The sequence below is a fragment of the Octopus bimaculoides genome, chromosome 1, assembly GCF_046866305.1.
Source record: "Octopus bimaculoides isolate indiv1 chromosome 1, ASM4686630v1, whole genome shotgun sequence".
Taxonomy (NCBI): domain Eukaryota; kingdom Metazoa; phylum Mollusca; class Cephalopoda; order Octopoda; family Octopodidae; genus Octopus; species Octopus bimaculoides.
The window spans coordinates 193,145,958-193,165,861 of NC_142928.1; the positions used below are offsets into that span (position 1 = coordinate 193,145,958).

At 35.2% G+C, this 19,904-nt stretch overlaps 1 protein-coding gene across 2 annotated transcripts in view; it reads right to left on the bottom strand.

Moving 5' to 3' along the window:
* LOC106877594 (alpha-catulin) overlaps positions 1-19,904 on the bottom strand; it is a 338,021-nt gene that overhangs the window by 45,958 nt on the left and 272,159 nt on the right. For both annotated transcript variants that reach the window (XM_052973445.2, XM_052973451.2), the window contains exons 7-8: positions 9,512-9,715; positions 1,899-1,985 (exon numbers count right to left, since the gene is read on the bottom strand). In XM_052973445.2, the coding sequence (XP_052829405.1) occupies positions 1,899-1,985; positions 9,512-9,715 (291 nt within the window). The remainder of the gene's footprint in view (positions 1-1,898; positions 1,986-9,511; positions 9,716-19,904) is intronic.

The following is a 19,904-nucleotide window of genomic DNA, read 5'->3' on the forward strand; positions in this document are numbered from 1 at the left end:
GTAGTTCTTTACATAGGTTTACTATGTACGGAATCTTAACAGTGTAATAAAATGAAATATTGGGTATATTTAGTAATCCATTCACCAATAAGAACTGAAACCTTTTGATTTAAATATCTCTCAAGTTTATTTTATCAAAGGTTTCCATTCCTTGTTTTACCAAATTTCTAATCCCCACACAAACATCTCCCAGTAGTTATTCTATTTCTAATTTCATACACTTACTTTTCCAATATGCTATACTAACCAAATCTTTCTCATAAAATATCTTAGGTTATTAAATCAGAATAAAGGTTCCACAGAGAAAATATCAGGACTAAAAACTGAACATTAATTTTTTTCCTTTGTTGAGTAAAGAGATTTCTTGTAGCTTGACCAAATCAATGTAGGAACAAAGTCTTAAATTTTGCTCCACATTAAACACAATTTGTAGAAAGAATTTTTCCTGGTATTCTTATGTTTAGAACCAACGTATTTAAGAATCATTTGGTAGTTTACTATCAGAAAAAAAGACACAGGTGTAACATCAACAAAAAGTAATTTGTAGTTTGCATCCCAAATACATGGTTTTAGGTTCAGTCTCATTACAAGGCACCTTGGACAAATGTCTTCTGTATCCCAAGGTCAACTTCAGCCTTGTGAGTGAATGTCGTAGATGAAAACTGCAAACCAAAATAAGCCTAGATGTGTGTGTGTGTAGGAGATAGATAGATAGATAGAGAGAGAGAGAGAGAGAGAGAGAAAGAAAAAGAGAGAGAGTCTGTGTTTGTGTCTTCTTGTCTTGACATCAAATGAGAGATGTAAATGAGTGTCACTGTCATACAATGTCATTTGTTTCTAATATTCTACAATCACATGTTTAGCTATGGGGAAATATTACCACCTTTGGAACTGCTGAGGATTGGTGACAGGAAAAGCACCCAACTCTACAGAATCTGCCTCAGACTCCATCCAGCCCATGCAAGCAAAGAAAAGTGGATGTTAAAATGGTGATGATGAATTTGTTTAGAGAGAATTTACATTATTTCTAAGACAGAAATAATAACTATTATTCTGTCTGACAGGTTTCAAGTTTTAATTATCAGATATAGAAAACAATTGTCAGAGATTAGAATAAGAGAAGACTTCCTGTATAGTCTCTTTCTCTACTTCTAAGCCATAACTTATGTCTTGTGCAAGTGAATATTTAATCTTTCTCCTCAACACAATGAAGACCCACTATCAGTTATTGTGTAAACATTATGTCAATCATTGTAAAATACTATTGGCATGTCACACAAAGCAACAACTTACTTTCATGTTCCAAACAAAAACACTTGTATCATCCAATCAGCAATTATTTTTGAAAAATGAAGCCAAACTAAACAATATTTCTCTAATTTATTTTGTCTTCAAGTGCAAACTCTTTTATAAACTGCAATACTTCTTTCAACAACAGTTATTGTTCAGCTAATTTACATTGAGATTCAGCTTATATAAGAGGAGTTATAAGTATAAATATAATTAAATTCTTTACAGTGAAAATGAATATATTTTTTTGTTTAATGTTTTCTACAAGTAGCAATAGTAGCAGCAGCAGCAATCCTTTCTACTGTCGGCAAGCCTGAAACTTGCAATGAGGGGAATAGTAGAAGTGAAACACCGGAGCTGAGTGGTAATTATTTCAACGATCCTGAAAGGATGAAAGGCAGAGTCGACCTCGGCAATATTTGGACTGTAAAACTAGAAGAAATACTACTAAGCATTATGTCCTTAATGATAATAATGAGCTTTATGGTCACTTTGTGTTTAGACTTGGAAATGGTCAGTTTGTGTTAAAATCAAACGAGTTATGTAAATTTCCTCAGGTAATTATTCAGATTTTAGTTAACAAACAAAAATTTTGTAAATGATCTCACCTGTTTATGAAGAACCTTTGATGCTTCAATTGTTTTAAGAATTGCAGTTTCTAATTCTTGACTTGATGACGCATTTTCTTTCTGATCCTGGAAAACAGAAAAAAAAAAAATTTAAAAATCTGTCCTAAATGGAATAATGTAATCAAAAAATATAGGCGTAGCCTTTAATTATTTCAATTCATTTAACTGTTTTGATACTAACCAGTTTGAGATCACTCTGGATCTAGGATACAAATTTGCCATTTTAATGTCACAAATTAAAACATTTCATCAAAATTTCATTCTATGTTCCAAGACGCCAGCTTAAAAAAATAAATTTATTTCACTAATTTCATGATTTTCAAAATTAATTGAAACTTAGGAAGAGTGTTTCAACAGAACTATGGTAATAAAAGGGTTAGTATTTCATGGTACTTAAATTAATTCAATAGTTCTTGTTGTTCTTTGGCTCCAAACAAGTCTTACCTAAGTAGACCCTATGATCAAAAGCATTCCAGCAATGACCATTATTGTCTATTTCTTAAATACTGTATCTGTGACTACATTGTTGAATATTTCCTTCCTTTTCAGGTCAGTTGTTTTAGACATCCATCACAATTCTATTCACACGTATATTGTTTTATAAAAGTATTAAATCAGCCTGACTTTTTGATAAGCAGGGTGTGGTTTGAGGGAGATTCGGTTGCTATTTCTGGCAGACTGGCTTCAAAAGTTACTATTGATGTTAATACTTTAAATGTCTTACAAATTTTATAAATAAAATTTTCAAATAATATTGAATTGTTGTTGAATAGACAACATTTTTAACTCCTAAAATCTGTGACATATGCATCCATACACATGACAGTTTTTAGCAAATTGACCATTGCTACTACTGCTGCTGCTGTCATCTTCACTGAGAAGTTGACCATTGCCACTTCTGTATCAAAGAGAGGCTGACCAGTACTACTATTGTGTCAATAGCAAGCTTATGTCTACTTGAGCTCTAGTTACCCTTTGGCCCAGTTCTCATGGTCCTTATAATTTTGTTAGGGCTGAATTGATTCTTTCTATTTCAATTGATTCTCATGTGTAACTAAGAAGGAAAGGTTCTACTTGAAATTAGACACAGAATCATAAACCTCCAACAGCTGCATTCTTTCTCAGGTTTGTAGTGTTGACAAGAAATGTTGGATGAAAATAATTATTGATATATGTTAAACAGACATTATTTGCTTAAGTCTTAATATTGTTGATTCTACTGATTATCTAATTATGGTCTTTTTCACTGGTGGTGGTCTAGACTGAATACATTTGCTTTTCATATATCATTTGTGTTTTTTCTACGTTTATTTGAGATATTTTGTTTTTTACTGTATAATATCAAAGTGTTTTGCTGTTCTGTGTCTTTAGTTAACCAAGTTTAGTTTTTACTGTTTAAGGCAGTGAATTGGTAAAGTCAGTAGAGTGTTTTATAAACTGCCTCATGGTATTTATTCCAACACTGTGCACTGCACTGAGTTCAAATCACACCACGAACAACTTTGCTTTTTCATCTTGTCACGGTCAATACTCTAAAAGGATGAAAGTACCATTCCAGGACGGTGGATTCAAGGAATTGTTAGAGTGTTGGACATGATCCCTTCCAGGATGTGTTCTGGCCCTGTACATTCTGAGTTTAAATTCTCTCTTGTCACTGAAAAATGGTGACACTTATGTAAAGAGCAGCAACCAACAGATCATCATCATTTAGCATTTGTTTTTCATGGTGACATGGGTTTGGATGGTCCAGCACAATCTAGCAAGCTGCAGGGGTGCGCCTAGCTCTAGTGTCAGCTTTGGCATAAATTTTTACTTCTGAATGTCCTTCCTAATGCCCATCACTTTACAGAGAATACTGAGATTACCAAATAACTTGCAAGGCAGAAAAGTATAGGGTAGAGGAGAGCCATCAAAATGTTATCAAGCAATTTGAAAAACCAATAGAAACATAGCTTTATTGGTTCAATCTGAGGATTATCTACCACCACCTGCTACCATCATGTAGTTAGAGATATGCCTTTTTATGTTGGTCTTGTGGGTGTACATCTATTAGCTAATTCAAAGTATAAACTGATATTTTCATTATTAATGAAGTGACAAAAGAGAGACATTCCCCATTTTGCTGCTGATATTTTGCTGCTTTATGAGGTAATTAAAAATGAGCTTGGGTAAGTATTTTATTTTTTGAGATCAAATTCACTAATACCATTTGAAATAACAACTCCTGGTTTTGGTACAAGGCCAACAACTTTGAAGTGAAGGACTTAGTCAAAACCATCAACTCCAGTACTGAACTGGTGCTTTATATTATTGACTCCAAAAGGATAAGAGGCAAAGTTGACCTCAGCAAGTTTTGAGCTAAAACAGAGCTAGAAGGAATATCGGTCCCAATTTTTGACAAAAAGCTAACAATTTTGGGGAAGGGGTTAAGATGATTACATTGGTCCCAGTCCTCAACTGGTACTTTTTTTTTATAGACCCTGAAAGGATGAAAGGCACAGTTGACCTCAGCAGAACTTGAATTCAGAATGTAAAAATGGATGAAATACTGCTAAGCATTTTGCCTTCTGTGCTAACGATTCTGCCAGCTAACGATTCTGTAAGGCTATTATTATTATTATTCAGGTCGCTGCCTGAAGAATAACATCCGTCAAATGTAAATAATGTACATAATTCCTCATCTCTTAAATATAGAACAATACATCTGATGTTTCTAACACCCTTCTGGTAATTCACACCTGTTGATAGATGAGAGTTCAATTTCTGACAGCAGGAGATGCTGTGAAAGGCACTCCCCAGACACACTGTAGCCACCGCATGTGCAGGGGTGTGTGTGTGTGTGTGTGTATTTGTATAAATTTACTTTATTTCACCTTTACGAGAAAGATAAATAGTATATATTTATACTAATTTACTTACTCTATATTAATATCTTCATTTGATAATTGAAAATGTCACAAGAGAGACATTTAAACACACACACACATTTAACTATTTCTCTTGTGAATTCTCATTCCTTCAGGTCTGATTCATCTAATCTATTCCATTCTGTAACACCTCACAAAACATTTCTCATCAAGTGTTTTCAATCTGTATCTATTTATCTGCTTAAAATGATTTCATTATCTTCCAGTTACAGCTGTGTATTCAAGAAGACTGCTTCATAACCATGTGGTTTTAGGTTCAGTCTCATTGTGCAGCATCTTGGGTATTTATTATAGTCTTGGGCCAACCTATGCCTTCAGAGTAAATTTGGTAGGCGGAAACTGTGTGGAAACCATGCATGCATGTGTATACATATCTGTGTTTTCCCCATACCACTTGACAACCATAGAGTAAGTACTAGATTTAAAAAGAAAAAGTACTGAGATTGATTTGTTTCACTAAACCCTTTGAGGTGCTACAGCATGGCCATAGTTCTATAACTGAAAAAATAAACCTGTTACATTTTTGCAGTTTCCTCCAGAGAGGTTAATTTATCAGAATACCAGAGATCATTCATTGCATCGTAACCATTTCAGTTTTCTCTTCAAGTGTTTACCAGCCCTGTTCTTCTACACAATACTTCAGTTCTTATGCCTTTGGTTTGTTTTAGCCATCTTGACTAAGACCATGCTGGAGCATTGCCATCACAGAAATAAATATCTCTGTGCCCAGAGACAGTATCTCTTTTGTCAGCACAAGAAATTGTCTAGACATATCTAAACAATTATAGACGTTACTGATAAATGTGCCCAAAATAACAATAAACAAACACTGAATCTTGCCATAAATTTCACTCAGCTATAGTCTTGCAAATATTTTTAGTATAATAGTAACTGTAATTCATGTTTAAATATTCAGTAAGGCTATCAAGAGGTCAGAGCTGTCATAGACATTATATTATGACCTTTGTCAAATCATATTCAACACTAACTGGGGAGGGGAGGGTCTGTTTCAGGTTTCCAAGTTTACTGAACAGTATTGAAACTTCATAACCCATCTATCATTAAGAATTCATATAAGAGACATCATCATCATCCATTTAACATCCATCTTCTAGGCTGGCATGGGATGGACAGATTGATTGGGGGCTGGCAAGGCAAGGGGCAGCACCATGTTCTACTGCCTGTATTTGCATGGTTTCTACAGCTGGATGCTCTCCCTAATGCCAACCACTTTACAGAGTGCACTGGGTACTTCTTACATGGCACCAGCACCAGTGTTTTTTATGTGGCATCAGCATTGACAGGGTCACCAAGTACCTTGCAAGACAAAAACCCCTCAACTGGGAGGGGGGGCTAGTACTGAGGGATGTGGTTTTGTGTCAGTTGAGAGATTTATGGTATAGGTGGGACATATATAGGTGTTTATTAAGTGGTTGGTGTTAGGAAGGGCATCTGATCATAGAAACCAAAGCAGAAATGAAATGCAAGCAAAATAAGGCCCTTCTGACCCATCTTGGTGAGCATATGTGCTGATTGCAACAGTGGTAACACATCAGATGTAAAACAATGACGATAATGATGCATTCAGACTAGTTCTCTCTCTTCTCTTGTTACTCTTTTGCTTCTCTCTCTTCTTTCTCCTCTCTTCCCATATCTCTCTCTCTTGCTCTCCCCCTCCCTTTATATCTTTTTTCCCCTTTCTCTTTCTCTCGCATACTGAAGAGGGAAAGAGGATTTATAGGTCAAACCACAGATGAAATGTCAGCTAAATTTCCTGTTAATAATCACTAATGAAAATATACACAATTCTGGCCAACAAAAGAGTTGACTGGGCTATTATTTTGCTGCCTGGCAAATTAACATTGAGAGATGCAAATAAAATATAAAATAGTTAGTAAAGGTCACAGTTAATAAAAAAAATTCCTCATAAGGAATCTCGAAACATCTGTTACTCCATATTTTATATTTTGAATTATCTAAAATCAAAATTACAAGATCTTAAGGAACAATTCATAAATGGTCTCATATACTAAATATCAAAGAGTTTTCTTTTTTAATTTGATTGATGCATTGTGAGGTAGAAACTTAAAGAAGCTCACTATGTATGTATGTATGTATGTATGTATGTATGTATGTATGTATGTATGTATGTATGTATGCATTTAATAACCGTTTTATTCTGCTACACAGTTTTATGAGCATGGGACTTGTCCACACTTGTTATTAAATACATGTAACTAATGAAATATGGTGAGTGTTGCCTTCTTTTTACTGTTCCCTGATTCATACTGGGGGGGAGAGAGAGAGAGAGAGAGAGAGACTGTGTAAATATTAAAAAAAAGAAATAAACTATGCTGAACCAGGCTACAGATGGTGACATCACTATTTACTACTCGCTTACAAATACTGTCACCATTTGTTGTTGGGCAGCAACTGGTGATATTTATTGCTATTTCCTTGGCTTTAAAGTTCCATATTCCACTAGAATAAATAAATGTTTAAAAAGTTAAGAACTGGTGACAGGGATTGTACCTTTTTGGCCATAAAAATCCTGTTTCAATTTTCTAGTAAGCCATGCTAGCATGAAACAAAAGATACTAATCTAAATGAACACATAAACAATACTGATTTTATCTTCCATGCACACTAGGTTTTAAAGTTGTATTTCAACGTAGATTTACAAATTTTCAGCTGATGAGTGTCTTAAAAATTTTATCATACCACTTAATATCCAAAATATGAAATAAAATCACAATATAATCCCTTCAAGTGCTGTGCCTTGGTCAATCATGAACTTCAATGCTGAAGGTTTGTGGGGAAAATGTAGCAGCAGCTTTCCTGTTGCCTTCTATCTGTTTATTTAGTGTCCTATATAATAATTTTTAAGCAGGGGGACTAGTTCCTGTGACATGAGGACATGTCCACATACTGGTACACCTGTGTAGCATATGTATAGTGGCCAGCCCTCTTCTGAATCCTGCAAGCCATAATGACAGGACTGCTTTCTGCTTTTTGACTCATAACTGGAGCCCTTGGGAGGTATTACTACCCCAGACCAGAGTAGTCATGACTAAGGAATAACTCTAAACTCCTCCAAACTCCTGAACTTTGAAGTTGGTGCCTCATCATTGGATCCAATTATAATGTCTTGCCCAAACAACACACAATATCATAACTTTCTTAAATTCACTAATCATTTAAAATCAATAATAATTTTAATTAGACTGGCCTTACAATAGTTGTCTATAAATACAAAAGCTGTGAAGTAAGCCTTAAAAGTATGATAAAGCTTTCACACAATAGAGAAAATGCAACTTTTGAAAAGTGTCATGTCAATTTGAACAGATAAATTTTGTCACTAAAATTTACCAAGTGTGTACTAATAGTTTACAGCATTCATTAAGTGTACTCTAATCGTTTTGCAATGTGCATAAATACTTTACAGTGTACATTAATAAGTGTACGTTAGTAGTTTACAGTGTATATTCCATAAGTGTACAATAGTTTACAGTGTACATTTTTTCTTTCATTTTATTTTTAACGACTGTTCTAGTAGATAAGAAAACTGAAATTCAAATATCAAAGATCAATTAGTATTTAATATCTGAGAGAAATCTGTACAAAACATATCATTGGCTTTAATATCCAATGATCAATAAAGATTGTCTTTTCAAAATAGATAATTTCAATGAACCTGTAAAACTATTATTTATACATTCAATAATATAGCAACTCAGTACAATGGAGGTAACAATTCAGTGATATATCTTCTGCAACAAAGACTATATAACCTCTCATAGTATTGTTTTCTTTAAGATATTACATTAACCTGCAACAGCATAGAGTACAGTCTTCTCACGAACACAAGATTCTATAAATAGCGTGGCTTGATCAAATAAAACTCTTCAACATCTCCAGAAATCTATTCATGACTGATTAGATAAAAAAGCAAAATACGATAGCAGGAGTTTTTCTAAATTGTTTAGCAACCTAACTTTATATGTTTGAAACCATAATTTAATACTTGACTAATTTAATAAATCTTTTCTGGAGTACATTATTCAATCTTTGCCAGTATTACTTACTCTCAGCCAATTCTTACAACTAGAGCAAGCAATATCCAACTAGAACTTCCAGTGAAGATTACTTTCTTGCCTTCAATTCTTTTCCCCCATTGTTCCCTACCACCACCATCATACATTAGAGAATGTGCAGAATTGTGATTTCATGTGTTCTAGAGGTTCAAACTTTCATTTTATTTTTAAGCAGAGATTATTCTTATTGAGACAAGAGTCATTAAAGGATGTTCGGAAACACCTTTTTCTTTTTTGTTATTTCTTTTGTTAATTTGTATGTGCATGTGGAGATTTATCAGTATCTTGATGTCACATGACTGTGAGGTAAATGAGTGGGAGCTTCATACAAGTGATGTCTTTTAATTCCAATCTTCCATGTCCAGCCATGGGGAATACAAATACTATCTTCCTTAAAGACAAGTGAGGGTTGGTGATAAAAAGGGCATCGGTCATAGACAATCTGCTTCAGCATATTCTGCCTGACACATGCAAGCATAAAAAAGTGAATGTTATAACAATAATGATTATAATGATGACGATGCTGAGGAATGAAAAGTAAACCAAGAGAAAATAAAAATGCTTCACATACCAAACTGGCACCAATTTTAATTAGATTGTTCAGTTGAATCCGTAGTTGATCACAAAGATCAAGTATGCGTTCTCGGTTCTCATGGGAAGTGTAGGCAGAGTCAGTGAAATCCTGGCTACTTTCAATTATTAAGTCTAAGGCACTGTTGAGTTTCTCCTGAGTACTCGGACCTACCATTGTTATCCGAGTTAGTTCACATAAATCCTGATAGGGAAAAAGAAAAATGATGTTCAAAAATAAATTAATAAAAAAACCACTTCCATGCATACCATTTTTTTTCGTTTTTTTTAAATAGCATCAAAGAGAAACAATTATAGCTGCAAGAAACCTGAAAGCACTTTGCAATCAATGTTAAAGGGAACACACCACCACAATACATGGAAGCTCTCTTAGGTACCAACCACACATTTCTGTTACAAAAACCAATACATATTTATCGATTAACAAAGATGAAAGTCAACATCAATAAAGATAAAAGGTTGAGACAACACAGTCACACATTTTTCATTTGATTTCTTTGCTGCCATTCTCCGGTCATCAAAATAAAATCCAATATTTTAATAAAATATCAGGATTACATTATTGATCACTTAGATTATCAATAATTCCTGAAAAGAATGGTTTTTACTGCATAATTCCTCCAGATGTTGGACATTGATTCTAGTTTGGAAGTCAAAATACAGTTCCCTCTTTATCCCTAAACACAACTTCCATTTTATAATTGGAAAATAACAACTGCCAGATTTTTGACACTATTTTCTTCAACATCATCATCATCATCATCAATTAACGTCCATGTACCATTCTGGCATGGACTGGATGGTTTGACAGGATCTGGTGAGCCCAAGGACTGTTTTGGCATAGCTTCTATAGCTAGAGTCCCTTACTAACACCAACTACTTTACAGAGTCTACTGGGTGTTTTTCTAGCAAGACCATGAATCCCAAGGACAAGGCTTTATACAAGGAGATGAGGGGTTAAAGTATGAGAGAAGGGGCCAAAGTAGAATAGATTTCTCTAGAAGAGGTAACATGACTATTCACATTTTAGAAGAGAAGATGGGAGTGATCAGGTGGAGATGGGGAGAGACAAAAATAGTGATGATGAGGTGTCTGAACGAGTAGAGGTGAGTGGGAACAGAGGAACCAGGTGTGATGGTGCTCAAATTTCTTAGCCAATATTCTATACCAACTTTAGTTTTGTTAAACATTTACATTTATTTCATTTTGTGATTGTTTTGGCTTGACTTTATCCTGGTAGTTGATGTTTGACTCCAGAAGTAGCCCTAACTTACTTTTCTCTCCCACCAGCCCCACAGCTATACTAACCACTATGTCTAGCCTCCACCCCCACCCCCTGAACCATCATCCTTCTGGAACCTTCTCCCTGTTCATGTCTTCCAAATAGGTGAATCAACCTCACTGATACTGGGAGATCTACAAAGGTCATGGTCACTGCCCCTGCTTCCAGACTGAGAAAAAATGAAAGGAAAAAAAAACATGACTATCCTCAACTATTTCCAGGCGATACATCCCCAACTACACTACCTAATATGCTCTTCCATGTTTATTTCTTAAGATGTGGTTTGTGTCTAATTTTGATCTATTTCTATTAGAAAAACCATACAAGGGTTCCTCAAAGGATCATTCTACATTGGTTGTTTCTCATACTCAATTAAATGGTTGTTTCTCCAGTTCAGTTTCTTTGACTCCAAACTTCAATGTAAACTTTCTTAGTCCACACAGCCCAATTTAGTAATTAAGACAGGCATTATCACTTCTAGGTTCTGTGAAAGGTATGATATGTAATAAGAATAGGAGGTTGTGTGAACATTCTGTGAGAGAGCTCGGATGATGTTGCTTAACCTCAGGTTGATCCTAATCCAACAGATCTTTGATCAAAGACATTTCATTCATGACTGTTCTGTGTTTTTAAAAGTATATTGTATTACACCACCCATTATACCTTTCCTACTCCCACTCGCTAGAGAGTATGGTGTGATTTGAAGAAGATTTGGTTGCTATTTCAAGCAGGATAAGCAACTATGTAAAAGCTCCATTAACCTTTTTGTTATCATATATCTATATTGAAAAACATTTCTAGCAATTAACTTTGAAAATAAAGAATTTATTAAAATAACTTTATCATTTTAAGCTGGTGTTTGAAATATAAACTACACAAAATTTAGAAGACTTTAAAACAGGGAATTTGTACCATAGAACCAAAATTAGTTTCAGGCAGGTTGATATCAAGAGAATTAATTTTTGTGGATAAAGATATAAATCTAGTTTCCTCATAGATTATTCACCAACACTCATTTTGTTTTGTTGTTCTGTTTGAATAATTAATTTGATGAATGTGTAATAGCATCGAACAGTGCCAAGAGATTTACTGATGTCAAATGTATTTAAGACGATGTGTGACAGTGGATTTCTCTCTTAATTAATGCTGAAGCTATGAAATACTTGTTCAGATGGGATTAAAGTTCAATGCAATAATTAAATAGGGGTCTCAGAAGCATTATATGGTGGTGTGGCAGTAAAAAATAATCAAGAGATTATGTAGGTGATGAGTTTTAAGGTGAAAAACGAGGAAAAATTGAATGGAGGCTGGGGCGAAAATATTCAAGAATGATCTATCTCTCATCTTGTACTTGTTTCAGTCAATGGACTATTCATATTTTTGTTTCAAGTCTGGTACTTATTTTATTGGTCTCTTTTAGCAAACTACAAAGTTACAGGGATGTAAACAAACAAATATTGGTTGTCAAGTAGTGAGTTCACACACACACACACATACACACCTGATAGGTTTTCACATAGTTTCCGTCTACCAAATTCACTCATAAGGCATTGATTGGACTAAAGCTATTGTAGAAAACACTTGCTCAATGTGCCACCCAGCTAGATTGAAACTGAAACCACATGGGTGCAAAGCAAGCTTCTTAGCCATACAGTCATTCCTGCACCTATGTTATGTATATTCCTGAGATGCATTTGTGCAGTAAATGATTTGATCTGAGAATGGTTAGGCGCAGGAGTGACTGTGTGGTAAACAGCTTGCTTACCAACCACATGATTCCGGGTTCAGTCCCACTGTGTAGCACCTTGGGCAAGTGTCTTCTACTATAGCCTCAGGCCGACCAAAGCCCTGTGAGTGGATTTGGTAGACAGAAACTGAAAGAAGACTATCGTATGTGTGTTTGTCCCCACAACATTGCTTGACAACCGATGCTAGTGTATTTACGTCCCCGTAACTTAGCGGTTCGGCAAAAGAGGCTGATAGAATAAGTACTAGGCTTACAAAGAATAAGTCCAGGGGTCGATTTGCTTGACTAAAGGTAGTGCTCTAGCATGGCCACAGTCAAATGACTGAAACAAGTAAAAAAATAACTGAAATGCATTAAGACCAGAACAGTCATTAATAATACACCCTTTTGATTTATTATTATAAAAGTGTAATATATATTTTTTATTATTATAAATTAGTATTTATACATTCTTTTTGTTTTGAATTAAAAAATGAAAAGCCTTGTCTCCATCCTAGGGATAGTCTTCACAAATTTCATATGTAATTTAGGGTTGTTAATTATTAAACTTTAAAAGTGTTCAAGATACAAATAACTTAAGATTGGTTTCAGGCTATGATTAACTTAATAGCACCACCGAGAGAGGTCTTTTAAGTCATGTTTTAGGACACAATGGACCACTCAAGTAAAGAGCTGTCATGCCCAAGACATATTCAGATGTTAATAATTTGTCTGGTACTTCTTGGAAGAATTTGTCCAAGTATGTTTGAATGTTATGGAGTCTTTTCCTATTTTAATTTCCTTCAGGACAATATTGAATAAAGCAGGACCATTTGAGGTTTAAAAAAAAAGTTGTGTCATAATATTCTTATGTGATGTGAACTCAACTTTGTAAGGGGATACATGGCACAGGGGTCAGCCCTGGGTAACTCAGAAACTTTCTACCAACATCATTTGGACAATATTGAAGGAATATTTTCTACATTGTACAAATGATATAGTGCTCATGATGGCGTTGAGTATTGAGTTTCAGCTTTTTGAGGCAAGCCAAATAATTGAGGTCTGTCATGCCATTCATTCCCCCCTCCCCCGCCATGATTAATCTCTGCAGTGCTTCAATCCTAATATTTTGTTTAGTGTGAGGGACCGCAATGGACAACAATATTGAAAGTGAGACCTTCCAAACATGGAGAAGGGAAGGATAATGGTCTCGTGATCAGAAATTCTGTTCCGGTGTTTAGAAAATAAATGACTTCTCTCATTAATATAAGATCATACATTTATGGAGCCAGTATACAACTGATACTTATTGACCCTAGAGCAATGCAAAGTACAGGTTGACTCTGTTGGAATTTGAACATATAATGGAACCAAACAGTTGTTCAATTACTATATCAACTAACACACCATCCTTGCAGCTTTCCAGTAACAAAAGCAGAAAATAATCCAGATTCTGTTTTTGTGAATTTAAAACCTGCAAAAGACAGTCACATCCTCCCCCATCCCACTGGGTTTATCATGCAGATCTCTACTGTAATGGAAACGACACTTATCAATAAGGAAACCACAACAGATTAATATACAAATATGATAAGGAAATGTTCTGTTTTTCCATCTCTAGCCATCACTATGAAATAGCAAGATGTGTAAAATGTAACATTAGAAAATATCTGAGCATAAAATGGAGTTAGCTATGAGACAAGGAGGCAGACAATATCTTCATATCTAGCTTTGTAAAAGCAGCTGAAACTGAAATGGTTGGATAGCCATTCTAGTATTTCTTGTTTTATCAATAGTATATCACCACTAAAGGAATTTATTTCGCTTAGCAGAAGCAAAATCTAGAACTACACCAAAAAATTTCCACAAGAATGATCAACATATGGATTACAAACAATAATAATAATAATACATGTTGATGATGATGATTTAGATATTTTAAAAAATATATGATAATTCTTCTAAATACAAATAGTAAAAATACTATGAAAATATGGTGTGTGTGGTGGTGGTGGTGGGGAGAAAGCAAGTGTTTATAAAGAAAACTGAAGTGCTGTGATAATGTGACAAAACATGAGTGAGAAAACAAAATAGTTCAAAAGGAACTGCGATGATGATGATGATGATGATGATGATGGTAGTGATGGTGGTGGGTGTATTTCTTTTGGTGATTCTTTTTGTCACATGGTAGCCAGTAAGAAAGTATAAAGTCAATTCAATCTTTCTATTAAGCTTAAATAAATAACTGCTAAGCAGCTGTTAGCTATCTGAATATTTCTAAAACAAGATGGCACGGTTTAACAAAACAGCAACCCAGAGGATTGTCGTATTCAAAAACTAGAACAGCAGAGTTTCGTAATTAATTATCAACGATAAAAGGGGATTACTTATTATCACATTGTAAATTGCTGGTATATATTTGATTAATCTAAGAATTCGTTAACTGGAAGGAATGTTATTAAGAAAGAACAAAGCCTGAAACATGAAGTAAATGTCATACTTCTCTATAGACTATAATAAATAACAGTAACGTGTGTGTGTGTGTGTGTGTGTGTGTGTGTGTGTGTGTGTGTGTGTGTGTAACATTGCAGGTCATGTGGTGTGGCCACAAAGCTTACTTTTCACTCACATGGTTTGGGGTTTGGTCTCACTGAAAGGGTCTTGTACTGAATGGAACTGGTAGTTGAAAATTGTATGGAAACTGTTTGTGTAAGCCTAGTTTGTGCATGTGTGCATGCATATGGAAATACTGATTCTGCAAGTTTTATTAACATGGTATGACCAAAAACAACACCACTTATGTTCTCCAGTAAACAAAAATCCCATTGTTTAGTGGCTGTGCTGCTTTTGACATGAGAAGACCAGTGGAATTATAATCTTGTATGTAGGAAACAAGTAAGAATTAATGAGAGGAAGATGAGCCAGCAATAGAAGAAAACTGTCCCAGTAAGTCTCATCTAACCAAGGCCAACATAGAAAAACACACATGAAAATGACAACAATTATGATTATGATGATTAATGATGCTTACAATCAATGACATGGCCACAGATTGATGACACTAACAATGATTGATGATGAGGTTGAATGAAAGTGACAATGATGATTGATAACAATAACAAGAACTGATTGATGATGATGATGATGAATTATGGCAACAATGACTGATGATGCAAGCAACAAAGGATGATAATGATGCTTGATGATGTCTAAAATTTGCTCTGCTAGAAAGTGTAAAATCTGGGACCCACAGTTGGTAGGTAACAATTCAGAAGAAGCAGGATTAAGTTAACATTTTACTTTAAAGATTCAGTAAACTATTCTCATATAGAATACACTAAACACACATTACTTAGAGACATATAAAGTACTCTGAAATACCAGCACCAAACCTAATCTGATTTAAGGATAAACAAACAACACACACACACACACACACACTTCAGTTAGAAAGAAAGGGTTTGAATAAATTTTATCATCAATTCATTACAAATCATATGTATATATATAATAATATAAATATATATATGCATATATACATACGTATATGTACATACTTACATCTATATGTATATATATATATATATATATATATATATATATGCACGTGAAACGACATTCGAGTGAGTTCGTTGCCAGTACTGCTGGACTGGCTCCTGTGCAGGTGGCACGTAAAATACACCATTCCGAGCGTGGCTGTTGCCAGTACCTCCTGACTGGCCTTCGTGCCGGTGGCACGTAAAAGCACCCACTACACTCTCTGAGTGGTTGATGTTAGGAAGGGTATCCAGCTGTAGAAACTCTGCCAAATCAGATTGGAGCCTGGTGTAGCCATCTGGTTCACCAGTCCTCAGTCAAATCGTCCAACCCATGCTAGCATGGAAAGTGGACGTTAAACGATGATGATGATGATGATGATGATGATGATATATATATATATATATATATATATATATATATATATATATACATACATATGTGGACACAGGACGTCACGAAATGTGTACAACAAAAAAGATACAAAGCATGAATACATGGAGCATGAACTATTCTTTCGAACAACAAAAGACACAAATGGAAAACAAAACAAACATAAAGAACGACCCTTCATCAGTTGTTGGCTGTTTTTCTAGTCTCGTATTTCAAGCTTTACTCTTTTACTTGTTTCAGTCATTTGACTGCAGCCATGCTGGAGCACCGCCTTTAGTCGAGCAAATCAACCCCAGGACTTATTCTTTGTAAGCCCAGTACTTATTCTATCGGTCTCTTTTGCCGAACCGCTAAGTGACGGGGACATAAACACACCAGCATCGGTTGTCAAGTAATGCTAGGGGGACAAACACAGACACACAAACACACACACACATATATATATATATATATATATATATATATATATATATATATATATATATACAATTGGCTTCTTTCAGTTTCCGTCTACCAAATCCACTCATAAGGCTTTGGTCGGCCCGAGGCTATAGTAGAAGACACTTGCCCAAGGTACCATACAGTGGGACTGAACCCAGAACCATGTGGTTGGTATGCAAGCTACTTACCACACAGCCACTCCTGTGTTGCAGTAAAATATTGAAACTGAAAAGTCAATCTCAAACATTGGTGTGAAAAATAAACATTTAAGAAATTCAATCATGTGTAGATCATGGAGTAGGGGGAGAATCCACCATCATAATGTATTTTTAAGTGTCTAAGAAAATATCAATATCAGTGGTTTTACTATTGTGAAGTAATTGATTCTTCTTGATAGGGAAAACTTTTCTGATAACTTATCGCAAAACAATCTATTCACAAAATTATGCATAGTGTATCTAATCAAAATATGAATGCTTGATTACTGTTTGTTTTCATTATTGGAGAACATCTTCCTTTAGTCAATGTGTAATTCATAAGGGGACTTTGAGAGAGTAGTGTTCCAACCTTATTGTGTCTCCTAAGTCGAAGCTACCCTGGACTGATGAATCTAAAAAAAGTAGAGCAAATAAATCATTTGCTGATGCATGCTTCAAGGTCCCCTCACCAGGGGATCATATGTATTATGAACACACATCATCTAAAGGGAGATGTTCTCACTGAGGGATAACAAGAGCAATCAGATATTCACATTCGAATCTGCCAGAACATTAAGAAAGAATAGATACATTATTGTTTAGAGTCTTGCTGTTCTGCAAGCACTTCAGGAATTATTATCTGTTTGGTAGACATCAACACACATCAGAAAATAATTTGTTTGCTGATTTCTATAAACAAGATGCACACACACTCTTGAGCATACAACTTAAGCATTCCTTTTATAGGAGAATCAGTGATGTATAACTTCTGTGATAACCTTACGACTTTTACTCTCTCCTCTCAAAACACCATCCATAACCAATGCACTTTATCATACCCAGCAAATACAACCAAATTAAAACCAAACAAAACATCCCTCATACTCACCACACAAAAAGTAAATGAAACATTCTTAATGCCTCGTTAACAATCTTTATTCTAACATTCAGCATAATTTCTACTCATCTCCTTGATATCAGACCACTTTCTCACAATTTTCATTGTGAATTAGATTGAACAAGGAAACAAAAAACAAACACAGTCTTGTAATATTGTAAAAACCATAAACAGCAACAATTAAACCTTCAGCATTATCCTCCTCTATCACCATCAAAACAGGAACTTGGTGCCATTAAGCAAGGATTACACCAATTATTTTATTTCTTTTTTCTATATTTTCCTTCTAAAATCTGCTTTCCCACTTAACCATAGCCCAATATTCTAGCTTATTTTCAGTTTCACAGACAGTCACTATCAGCTGTCCATACTCAATGCTGGCATGGGTTAGATGGTTTGACAGGATCCAATGGGTCCAAGGACTGCATCATGCTCCATTGCCTACTTTGGCTTGATTTCTATATTTGGGCAACCTCCCTAATGCCAACCACTTTACAGCATGGACTGGATGCATTTTATGGTACCCACACTAGTGAGGTTATCATGTAGCCAGCAAGACCAAGATCCCCTTTCGATTGGGACAACAGAAAAGACAGGGTAGCTTTATGCTCTGGGATGAGATGTTAAAGTGAGAGAGACAGTGCCAGGACAGAATAGATTTCTAGCTGTAGAGGAGCTACATGTCTGTTCACACGAAAGAGAGAAATGACAGGATGGAACTAGAGAGAGAGAAATATGTATGTAGGGTGGAGCTGACAGTACAAACAGAATAGACAGAGATCAAAACATGAGGGTATATATGTGTATCTATCTATCTATCTATCTATATAGATGTATATGAATAAAATCAAAGACACACGCATTTACAAATGTTTAGTGAATGTAATATTTACCTGGAAGAATTGGTTCACCATCAATATTTGTGAGATGGTAACAAACATCTTGTACACCTAACATATACATTCAGTAAGGGATGACATAATCCAGACTCAATTACTTCTACATGACATTATATATTTAATCATTCTCTGAAATAATTTTGGTGTCATGATCCCTTGATAAAACATATGGTATGAAGCAAGTTATCTGAGGAACAAAGATTCACAACGTTTAACCTACTTTCATCTCATTCAGCTTTAGTGCAATGTGAATTCTACACGCTTTCTTAACAGTGTTCTTACTCCAAAATATATCTCCTAATATAGAAGCTATTCTTTCTTAAGCCACTCCTATGCCTCTCCCCTTACCCTTCACCTTATTGGTATTTCCTTTCAACTGCACCCCTACCTTTGTCCACCTACATCCACTCCAATTTTTAACTGTTACTCCCTGTTCACACTTTCATGAAAATATTCCCTCTCACTTTCTCTCCCCTCCCCTCGCATGATTCACTATTTGTATTTTCTCTTATGCTCACCATCCTGTTCTTTGAGGTACTCCATCACTAACTTCCTTTTATCTCCCTCAGCCATGTATCTCCTCTGTAGAAAGACACCCATGCTTGTCCCTCTTTCATCTTTCAGTATCTGACAAAAGGCCACCTTCCCCTCTCAAATACTTTCCACCAAGTAGAGGGAGCTTTTTCATTTCTGCCTGTTCTTTTTCTTTGCAAGTTACTTGGCATTCTTGTTAGTGCCAGTGACACAAAAAAACCCACCCAATACACTCTGTAAAGTGGCTGGCATTAGGAAGGGCATCCAGACAGAGATTATGCTAAAGCTCTCTCAGCTTGACAGCCTTGCACTCACCAGATCTCATCAAACTATCCAACCCATACCAGCATAGAATGATGATGATGATGATGATGATGATGATGATGATGAGGAGGAGGAGGAGGAGGAGGAGGAGGAGGAGGAGGAGGAGGAGGAGAGAATCACTCCATATGATCTAGTGGGTGTA